The 10,645-nt window shown below is 34.7% G+C and overlaps 1 protein-coding gene across 1 annotated transcript; it reads left to right on the top strand.

Moving 5' to 3' along the window:
• Positions 1-1,825: 1,825 nt before the first annotated feature.
• On the top strand, positions 1,826-10,385 carry APG7 (ThiF family protein). Its single transcript, XM_006856046.4, has 14 exons — positions 1,826-2,327; positions 4,697-4,914; positions 5,191-5,382; positions 5,505-5,559; positions 5,667-5,761; positions 5,961-6,150; positions 6,276-6,381; positions 6,458-6,602; positions 6,680-6,838; positions 6,920-7,108; positions 7,653-7,826; positions 7,984-8,099; positions 8,284-8,440; positions 9,770-10,385. Exons 1-14 carry the CDS (start codon positions 2,201-2,203, stop codon positions 9,935-9,937), a joined length of 2,091 nt encoding a protein of 696 aa, XP_006856108.1. The 5' UTR covers positions 1,826-2,200; the 3' UTR covers positions 9,938-10,385.
• Positions 10,386-10,645: the final 260 nt, after the last annotated feature.

Genomic DNA, 10,645 nt, shown 5'->3' with positions numbered 1-10,645 from the left:
TTTAATTAAATTGTATATTTATATTTGAGAAGATGGTAAAGAAAAATGTTTTGGAGATAATTTATGAAATTATTTAAATCAACGATTTTAATGGATGATTATGCCATATCTATACTATATATATGGATGTTTATGCCGAGATTAATTAAAGGTTGATACATGTCCGGACCCTATCTCCTGAGATGATGTAGGGCATGTAACCTTGAAATAAAGTAGTTTAGGGCATGATGTAGAATCTGTCTACCTTTTCAAAAAAACCAAATGCTACCTTTTTTGTATAGGAAGATAATTTCAGATGGGATAGAGAAAATGTATGTACTTTGAGAGATGTTAAAAGTATATCATGCATAGAATACCTATTACTAAAAATATATGAAAGTGGAAATAACATATTCTAATATATATTAGGCTATTCGTATCAAATATGTAATTCTTAAAAAAAATATTAAATTATGAGCAACATACGACCAATGAAAGATATTCCACTCAGGATATTATTATTTATGATAATATTTATTTAAAAAATATTAAATAAGTGAAATATTATTATTATAATAAATATAAAATAATGTTATATAATGGGAAAATTATCAAATTACTCATGATGTATACCCTATTTATTTTATATGAAAATTTTGTTGTTGGATCCCTACAAATATTTATCTTTCTAGCCACACAATCACTAATACACCTATCATGATCCCTAATACATGAGTAAAAGTAGGGATAAATAGTAAAGTAGGGATAAATAGCCATATTAGACTATAAACGGTAAAAGTGGAGATAAAAAGCAAAATAGGGATAAATAGCCATATCAGACTATAGACCTTTTTGATGATTCCAATCTGGAAAAATAATTGATAACTTGTACTTCTATCGTATCAATTATCATTTCAATTATCAACTTCTCCTATAATGATATCTATACTACCTAATATCGTCATGATATCGGTAAATTTCATTCTTTTAACTAGTTGAGAAATAATTTACAAATTTGATAAAACCTGGTGGACAAATTTTATAGGGAAAAACACTATTATCTCCCAAAAAAAAATCCCTAATTCGCCTATTGGAGCTTCTACTCCCACATTAATAAAGTCAACTTCCACTTAATAGACATTGGATATTTTATCTCTCAATGCAAATTTACGTGCAACCATGTAATCCACTAATTCATTTATGAGTTAAAGTCGATTAATAAAACATTTGAAAAACATTTGAACGTTTTTTTTGTTAATTGTTTGATACATATATTGTATGGAAGAAATCATGTGCAAATACCTTATATTTTATTTATTAAATTTTTTTACAAATTATAAAATTTACAATTTACAGTCATACCCAAAAGTTTGAAATTTTGTAGCATCCCCAAATAACTCTTCACACTCTCTATATGAAAATTATTGAATTTATTTATTTTTTTATATTGAAAATCTGAAAACATTTTGGGCCCATAGAGAAAGATTTTTTAGATTTTAACCATCCAATTTTTTAAAATTTTGGATATAAAAAATTCAAATATTTTGGGCCCAAACACAATATTTGAGAAGTGTTTAATTTTTAATCTTGAAGATCCAAAATATAGGCAAGTGTATTTTATTTGTATTTTTTTTTAAATAGTTATTAACATAACATCTCTGAAAAAAAAATAGGCAAAATTTAAATAAACTAAATTAGGGCAGATATTTGAATATTTTATCAAAAAAATTAAAATACGAAAAATAAGATAGCTAGGGACATTTTTTGAATTCCCAAATTCCGAAAAATACTTGAAATATTTGCTCAAATTTCCCGTAATATTATAAGAACTTCTCTCCTCTTTTCCAACAACAACTTCTCTCCTTTAGCTGAAGTATTTATTTTGAATTTTCCATATAATTATAACCGTTTATCTCCTCTAAGTCTTTATTTAAATTTCCTGCTCTCCTTTAGCTGAAGTATTTATTTTGAATTTCCCGTATAATTATAACCGTTTGTCTCATCTAATTATTTATTTAAATCTCATGTGTAATTATAAAGTTATCTTCTTCAAATCAGCTTCTCCTTTCTTTTCTCAACAACTTATCTCCCTGAAGTATTTATTTTGAATTTCGTCGTATAATTATAATGTTTCTTTCTTCCAAGTATTTATTTAAATTTATTGTGTAATTATAAAGTTTTTCTCTTCTTCAAATCAGCTTCTTCCTTCTTTTCTTTTATCATGGCGGAGTCAACTGTACTGCAATTTTCTCCTTTTCAAAGCCACGTCGAAGAAGGATTTTGGAAGAGATTGTCATCTCTCAAACTGAATACTCTTGGTCTGGATGAAACCCCTGTTAAAATCACAGGTAATTCTTTGATTGATTTCTTTCGGCTTTCATGATGTTATAAGAATCCTTGCGCATAATTTCTGTACTTTTATTAATGTTAACATTATCAAAACAAAATTTCTGTATATTTATTTTTTAAGATATTTTTCAGATTTTGTGACTGTTTACAATTCTCATTAGATTCAAAATTTTTAGGCTGAATTTGGTACTGAGCGCTAATTTCATTTCATCCCGTTTGAATTTTATATGCTTGCACATAACAACTGTAGTTTTTGTTCGAAGATTTTGTCACTGTCCAGAATGCTTCTCAAATTCAAAACTTCTATGTTGAGCTTAGTTTATTAGAACAGTTTCGATTCATCCTGTTCGATTCATTGTAAATAAATTCATAGTGGCATGTGTGATTGTTACGCTATTCGGTCTCAAACTTAGAATTAGTGAAAGAATTCCTCTTCTAGGTGAGATCCTGAGTATCTCTGTAGCGGATCCCAATTGCTACTAGTTTTAGGGAATAATAGAAGATATCAAGAAAAATGTAAAATAAACCCAAAGTTTGCTAAATCAGTATGTTAGGTCAGTGAAGGTTGGGAGTTACACTCTTCTTGGTTTTGCAGAGTCTTGGTGGTTTTTGCATCACTATTAACGATGTATTCTCCAGTTGTCTAAAATCATCTGGATTGGGCGATTAAATAGGGCCGAATTTCCCTGTTAAAGCCGGAACTGTTGGGGGGTGTTTGCTGCCTATGGAAGCCTGGAATCACCCAATTTATCTGGTTTTAAGTTTTCTTTTTTGTTTTCCCGTTGTTTTCATACACCGATCAGAATCAGAAAATCCGATCCAGATTGGGTGAATAGGGAATTAGTCCCCCGGCGATCCAGGGTCCGACTTTAAAACAGTGGTATAAACTACAAAGTATTATTTTATTTCATATTTGCCTTAGGTATGTGAATGACGTTGGTCAGTCTATTTTTAACCAAGTGGTTTGCTCTAAAAAGCAAGAATCTCACTATTTACATGAGTAGTTATTGAATAGGTAGAAAATCCAGGCATTTCATTACAGTCATGAAAAATCATGTTACTGATTTTTTTTCTATACCAGCATCTTTGCAAAAACATTGGCATTTGCTTATATTCAATAACGTGGTCTTATTTGAAACCCAATTGGGGTTGCCTTGCCAAATTTGTTCACTTAGGTCATCTCATTTGGCCTTTTCAATTTGAGACTCATATGAGAATTGCATTTTAGTGTCCATAACTTGATAAATAATTTGTTATAAAGATTCCAAATTAGCAGGTTACACTTCCTCTTTATATCTGGGCATACTACAATCTCTGTTTCTTGGATATAACCAACACAATCCTCTTCATTCTACTTTGTGTTTGAGTGCATTATCCATGTGGAGCAACAATGTTATTGTTCCAGGGCTGTGTCCCTTTCTGTGAAGTTTCCGAGAATAAGTAGTGTTTGTAAGGATATGAGCCATTTATTCTGTAGGAGGTGCTTTGTCTTGATTAGAGTGCAGTGTCTTTGATTAGAAGGCATTGTCTAAAGCGAGAGGGCATTGTCTAAAGGTAGAATTTAGTCACTTTTTGTTTACCCTGTATATGATGCATGTTGTGGCTGCAGAAACAGTTAAAACATCAGCTTTTATGAATGTGCATATGTTTGTAAAGTATACAAAATGGATTTGGAACCTATTTGGAATTATTGGAGCATCATATCTGGTAAATATGCTTTCACCTTTTGTTGGTGTTTTCATGTGTATCATCTACAATGAAGGACAATATGTCCCAAACTTTGTGCATTCATCATGGGATTTGGTTGCCATAGAAAATATTGGAGGTTTTTATGTCAATCTGTTAGCTTCGCGTTGCAATCCAGTATGGTATTCTTGATCATGATAAGTCTCGAAGAAGCAATATCCAGCTTTTTAATGATGCGTGTAAAGTGGATGGCATACGAGTGTATTATCTTGCATAGTTCTAGTCTTAATCCCCTACGATATACGGTTTTCTTTATGATCTATAGGTGCCCATCACTTGGTGAAATGATCCTCATAAGAGTAGGAGTATATTTTCAAATTAAGTGTAACCAAAGTGGCCTAAGATAACATGCAAGAGAACTGAACATCTCCCTGTTTTCCTTTCATTATGAAAAATGAATTGTTCTTTTGATATGAAAGATGCCATGATTGTCATGTCGTGCTGCTTCACTTGTTTCCAGTCTTTGTGGCCTTTATTTCACAAGGCAAGGGCTTGTGATGGGCAAAATAATGCTTTTCAACATTGAATATGTTGTGCTATCTATTTTCTCTAGATCTATGATGCATGTTTCTTAGGGTACATAGATTTTCCTCCTAAGATGTGAAAATTGCTTGTTGGACAGGTTTTTATGGACCATGTTCTCATGCTCAAGTTTCAAGCCATTTGTATCTACTCGATGAATCCCTACCAGCAAATTTAGCGGAAGAGTCCTCATCATCAGAAATGGTTCTAGGGAATAGGAATCGCTGTCCTATACCTGGGACCCTCTATAACACAAATACACTGGAGAGCTTCCGTGGCCTTGATAAGCAAAGCTTGATAAGAAAAGAAGCAAAGAAGGTATTTGAAAACCATACACTATTCATTTCTCTCTCTAAACTTTCTTTTTTGTTGGTTGCTGATTTTGAAAGTTCGTTGCTCGCAGTATCTATGCGTGCCTTTTATTTGTCTACACTCTTACTCATGCATCTCTTGCTGGGCATCACGTAGATACTAAGTTTATCTAAGTAGGGATTATTCACTAACTTGCTGGGAGTCCCTTAGATACTAATTTTGTCAAAGTAGGGATTCGTCACTAATAATTATGAAGTACTTGTCATGTTCATTGGCCTTTAGATATGGGAGGAGATTTGTTCTGGAAGAGTGGAAGCAGCCTGTGCAGTACTTTCTAGGTTTCTGGTGATCTCATATGCTGATTTGAAGAAGTGGACATTTCATTACTGGTTTGCATTCCCTGCTTTAGTTCTCAATCCTTCCGCCTTAGTCAGCAAGTTGCAACCAGCTTCAGAATGGTTCAATCTAGAAGAGGTAAGGAAAATCAAAACCTTGTCTCAGTCTACAATCTAAATTTTTTTTTGGGCATTGATTCAATGCATTTTAAGAAACTCATGAAGTTTAGATGGATTATATCCAATTTCATGCATTAACAGGGAAAATCTCTGTCTGAAGCATGCAATGAGTGGCGCAAGTCAAGCTTAACTGCAGGTTAACTCTTATATCAGCAGCATTCAGAGAACTCTTTGTTTTATTCATTCTATTTGACAGTTAATTTGGTTTGCTTCTGAAATGTATAGTCACTTGATGTAATGCAGCAGTACCATTCTTTTTGGTTATTATAACCGCCGATTCACATGTCACTCTCAGGCCATTGAAAGATTGGGAAACTTGCCAGCGTGATGGACATAAGGTAAGTGGTATTGATCATGTTAGGTGGTGGATTTAACTTTGTCAAATGGAACAACAAAGATTTCAATGCCCATAAAAAGTTTTATGATTTACTGATAAATGTACTTCTATTAAAGCTGAATTTTTAATAGAATTACATCCCTAAGTCTGTAAACTTTGTTTAACTTTCTATACCTGAGTAGCTATAAAATTTTTTGCAGTTGTTATTTGGTTTTTATGACCCATGCCATCTTCCAAGCAACCCTGGTTGGCCTCTTCGCAATTTCCTTGCCTTTATCTGTTCAAGATGCAAGATTGAAAAGATTCAATTTTTATGCTATCGAGAGAGACATGGTTTAGCAGATTTGACACACTCCCTTGTTGGTGAAGCTTTGGTTTCAATCTCACAAGGTACACAGACAAGAAATGGGCAAAAGTCTTTCGTCCAGTTGCATGTATATGATTGTTTTTAATAGATTACAGTGCCTTCTTTTAAAAATCAGCTTTGACTACAAAGTCTTCTTATTCTTTTTCAGAGTGGAAGAATCCTCAATTTATTCCTGAGGCAGTGGGTTGGGAGAGAAATGGATCAAAGTTGGCACCAAGACGCATTGATCTTGCTACTTCCATGGACCCGATTAGGTAGGTATATCATATGTATATCATTTTCTACGTCATTATTCACAACTTGTAAAAGTGATCAATCACCTGTTCCCAGGTTAGCCATGTCTGCAGCAGATTTGAATTTGAAACTCATGAGATGGAGAGCTTTGCCATCTCTGAACTTAGACAAACTCTCAGCTACCAAGTGTCTTCTCTTGGGAGCTGGTACCCTAGGATGCCAAGTAGCACGCATGCTTATGGTCAGTATCCTCACAGTACATCCAATATGACATTTCTTTGGTTATTGATTGATTCATCTCATTATCTCCTTTAATAGGCTTGGGGTATCAAAAAAATCACGCTGGTTGATAATGGACGAGTTTCTATGTCGAATCCATTGAGGCAGTCTCTTTATACTTTGGAGGATTGCCTCAATGGTGGTGATTGGAAGGCTGATGCAGCAGTGAGAAGCCTAAAGAGTATATTTCCTGGTGTGGTAATTTCTTGTCTCTCTATCTAGCCATGGTAACTAAGTCCGATTGGTTGTGATCACATCAAAATTGTTTGTGATTTTCAGGAGGCAGAAGGTTTCACTTTTGCCATCCCAATGCCAGGGCATCCTGTGCAAGCCAAAGAGACAGCCGGTGTGCTTGAGGATTGTAGACGCCTTCAAAATCTGATTTCTTCCCATGATGTTATATTTCTTTTGACCGATACCAGAGAGAGTCGTTGGCTTCCAACACTTCTGTGTACAAATGCTAACAAGGTGGGTTATCATATCTTACCTGTCCAATTAGTCCTTCCAGAATGGGAAGCTTGGAAACTGAGTGAACGATTTATAAGGGACTTATGCAGAACTTTTTTCTGGGGTGATTAGTTGTAAACAATGATTATGTTGATGTAATGTCTCTCTGTATGCGTGCTGACTAAGGTCCCAAGTATTTCGCCCCGTTGTGCTTTGGCCCCAAAAAGTAAATATGATGTGATAGCCAAAAATAGCTGCAATTTCAGATGTTCAACCTAGACATTCAGCCTGCAAGGTTGGATCTCTAGTCATTATAATTAAGTGTTGAAAAAGAAGTCAAGCTTCCACTGGATATATATATATATATATATATATATATATATATATATATATATATATATATATATATATATATATATATATTAGATTCATAATATTTGCATGTAATATATCTACGTGACTGTCCATATTTAAATATCTATCTTCCTCCCTCTCTTCGTTCGAAAAACACTGATACTTAAGAGGTTTCGTTGGCCTCCGTGCTAATCATACTTTGCCTTTTCAGCTTGCCATCACTGCTGCACTGGGATTTGACAGCTATGTTGTCATGCGCCATGGGGCTGGTGTATCGGCAGACGATAAAGATGCTTCATTTTCTGTCTGCTCTTCTGGGATTGAGGGTCATGAAAGCAGGCGACTTGGCTGTTACTTTTGCAATGATGTTGTTGCTCCAAATGACGTAATTTTTCCTCACTTGAATAACCTTTGCAATTTTGAAAATTTATTGACCATTTCCTGTTCCCATTGACAATGTGATCTTATGTTTTGCTTCAGTATCTTCTTTTCAAGATTGTTAGCTATTAATGCTGATATGTTTGTTTCTTACTTATGAATAGTCGACTTCAAACCGCACATTAGATCAGCAATGCACTGTAACCCGACCAGGGCTTGCTCCCATCGCTTCTGCTCTTGCGGTGGAACTCATGATAGGAATCTTACACCATCCAGAGGGGTAAAACTCTTTTTATTGAAGACTCATCTTTGATATTATTATGTTGGATGAAGTTGCTTTTAAAAAGTTACTCTTGCTGCATCTCAACTTCTATCTAACAAAAGTGAGCACTCTAGATAAAGATTACTTATTCATTTGTCTTTTCTTTTCTGTTTTCTCAAGTAGTTTTTTGGCTTTTTTACAGGATGAATGCTCCAGGAGAGATGGCGAGTTCCATTTCAGAAAGTAGTTCTCAACCACTTGGTATTTTGCCCCATCAAATACGAGGCTCTCTTTCTCAGTTTTCCCAGATGGTACTTGTTGGAAGCTCATTCAATCGATGTACAGCGTGCTCCAACTTAGTAAGATCACGATTCTGCTGATATCGAGTTTTCATTTTACCGAAGCGCAGCCTATGTGATGCATGAGCATCACAAATAAAATTTAAGTTTTAGTTCTGGTGCTTTCAATTAAAATAAATGTTTTAAGCAATACAATTCATAGTTGTAAATAAGAAATAAGAAATTCCAATATTCCTCATTTTTTTTGGAAGACAAACTATATGCACCCTTATAATTTGAAAATTTAGATTCACTGGATATGGAAATGAATTTTATTTATTAGGACACTATCAAATAATGAAAACATGTTTTGTGAATTCTCACCTTTATATGGCCAAAACAACAAAAGGTTAAATAAAAAGCTTAACTGAAAACTAATAAAATCAACAAAGTGTATTTCTTATTTTATTTATTAAAAAAAACTTCAAATAACCCAAAAAATTTAAAATTTTTCTTAATCCCTCATTCAAGTATAGGGTTGACAATGGACCTGACCAGAATTGGGACCTAATGGGTATACCCGACCTCAGGTCCGGGCACACCCAGACCTGGACCTGACTTGAATAATATGGGTGTATATGGGTATTCATAAATGTTGCCAATATGTTTGTTGACCCAACCCTAATAATATGGGTATATGTGGGTATTCATAAATGTTGTCAATACGTTTGTTTCTAAGGAATTTCCAGTTGTTACAGGAATGTGCATATATGTGGGTATTGATAAATGTTGTGCAATGGACCTGACCCGACATGGGACCCGACGGGTAGACCTGACCTCGGGTCCAGGTATGGGTCCAAATTTTGAACCAAAAGATCGGGAATGTACATATATGTGGGTATTCATAAATGTTGTGCAATTGACCTGATCAGACCCAGGACCCGACGGGTAGACCTGACCTCGGGTCCGGGTATGGGTCCAAATTTTGGACCAAAAGATCAGGTCTGGGTCCAAAACCTGGACCCAATCGTTGCCACCCCTATGCAAGGAAGCCTTTAGGGAGAAATTCCTACTTTATTAGGACTCCATTGTGCAGTGAGTTTCTTACTTCATAAGGCGAGAAGAAAGGTCTAAAGGCTATTGTTAAATCAGAAAAAATCGATGGCTTTTAGTGCATGATGATGACACTCATATACATCACAAGAAATTTAGTATATGCAATATAGATGATCTATATAAAAGGAGATTTCCTGTTTCAATATTTCAACCAAATTGAGCACTAACACTTTCATAGATCAGCCTACAAATTTGATTTATTTTGTGTATTTATGTGCTCTTTCCCCCCCAAAATTGTGCATTAATTGTGTAAATCTTTGCTCTTTCCTTTCAACTGTCTTTTCTTTTCTCCAGGTGGTGTCAGAGTACAGGAGAAGGGAACTGGAGTTTGTCATCCAAGCGTTAAACCACCCTAATTATCTCGAGGATCTCACAGGCTTAACTGAGTTGATGGATAAGGCAAGGTCTTTCAATTTGGACTGGGAGGAGGATGATGAGACCGACATCGAGACGGTGCTGTAGAGGCTTCATATGTTGCCCTCATTCTTTTTTGATCGTGAAAAATCTAACCATGCTAATTGAAATTCAGAATTTATCAAGGAAGAGGAAGCTCCAAGGTGACCAGTGTGGATAGTCAGGAACATTAGGGACAGGGCATGTATTTTGAATCTGCTTGTTTTGAATGGTGGCTACAATGTGAGCATGAGCTGCACGGCGAGAGAGAGAGATGCATGTACCAAGTTTCCTGTTCAGCAATGTGATGTGCGAACATACTTTCTGTTATGTGAAAAATGCGCATGTAACATATGTTTTCTTTCACATGTTCTTTGTTGGGTGAATGTGTGCGTGTCAACGCACACATTTTTGTTCCGAAGTGTTAACTGTAAGATGATATTCATAGAGAGAGGAAAAACAACAAATTATGGCTGCAGTGACTAATCAAATGAAAAACAGTAACATTTTAAGTTTTGATTGCCGGTATTCCAATTCTTTAGAATTATCACAATTTGGTAGTTATATGTTGCCACCTTGGTCATTTGGTCTTCACTACTATCACAATTTGGCAGTTATGTGTTGCCAACTTTGAACAACAAAAAGGGTTATTGTCAGTTGCCGCTTACTTGTGGCTAAATTATTGAAATGGAGATTCTTCAAGTTACCCATTAGAGAGAGATGAATAATTTAACACATTATTTATATATTTTGATTTAATTTCAAAATATTCATAAA

This window comes from Amborella trichopoda, chromosome 13 (assembly GCF_054954075.1).
Source record: "Amborella trichopoda isolate Santa Cruz 75 chromosome 13, AtrichopodaSantaCruz75HAP2 v2.0, whole genome shotgun sequence".
NCBI lineage: Eukaryota > Viridiplantae > Streptophyta > Magnoliopsida > Amborellales > Amborellaceae > Amborella > Amborella trichopoda.
Note: the sequence above shows the minus strand (reverse complement) of the source record. Positions and strands in the feature narration are given on the sequence as shown.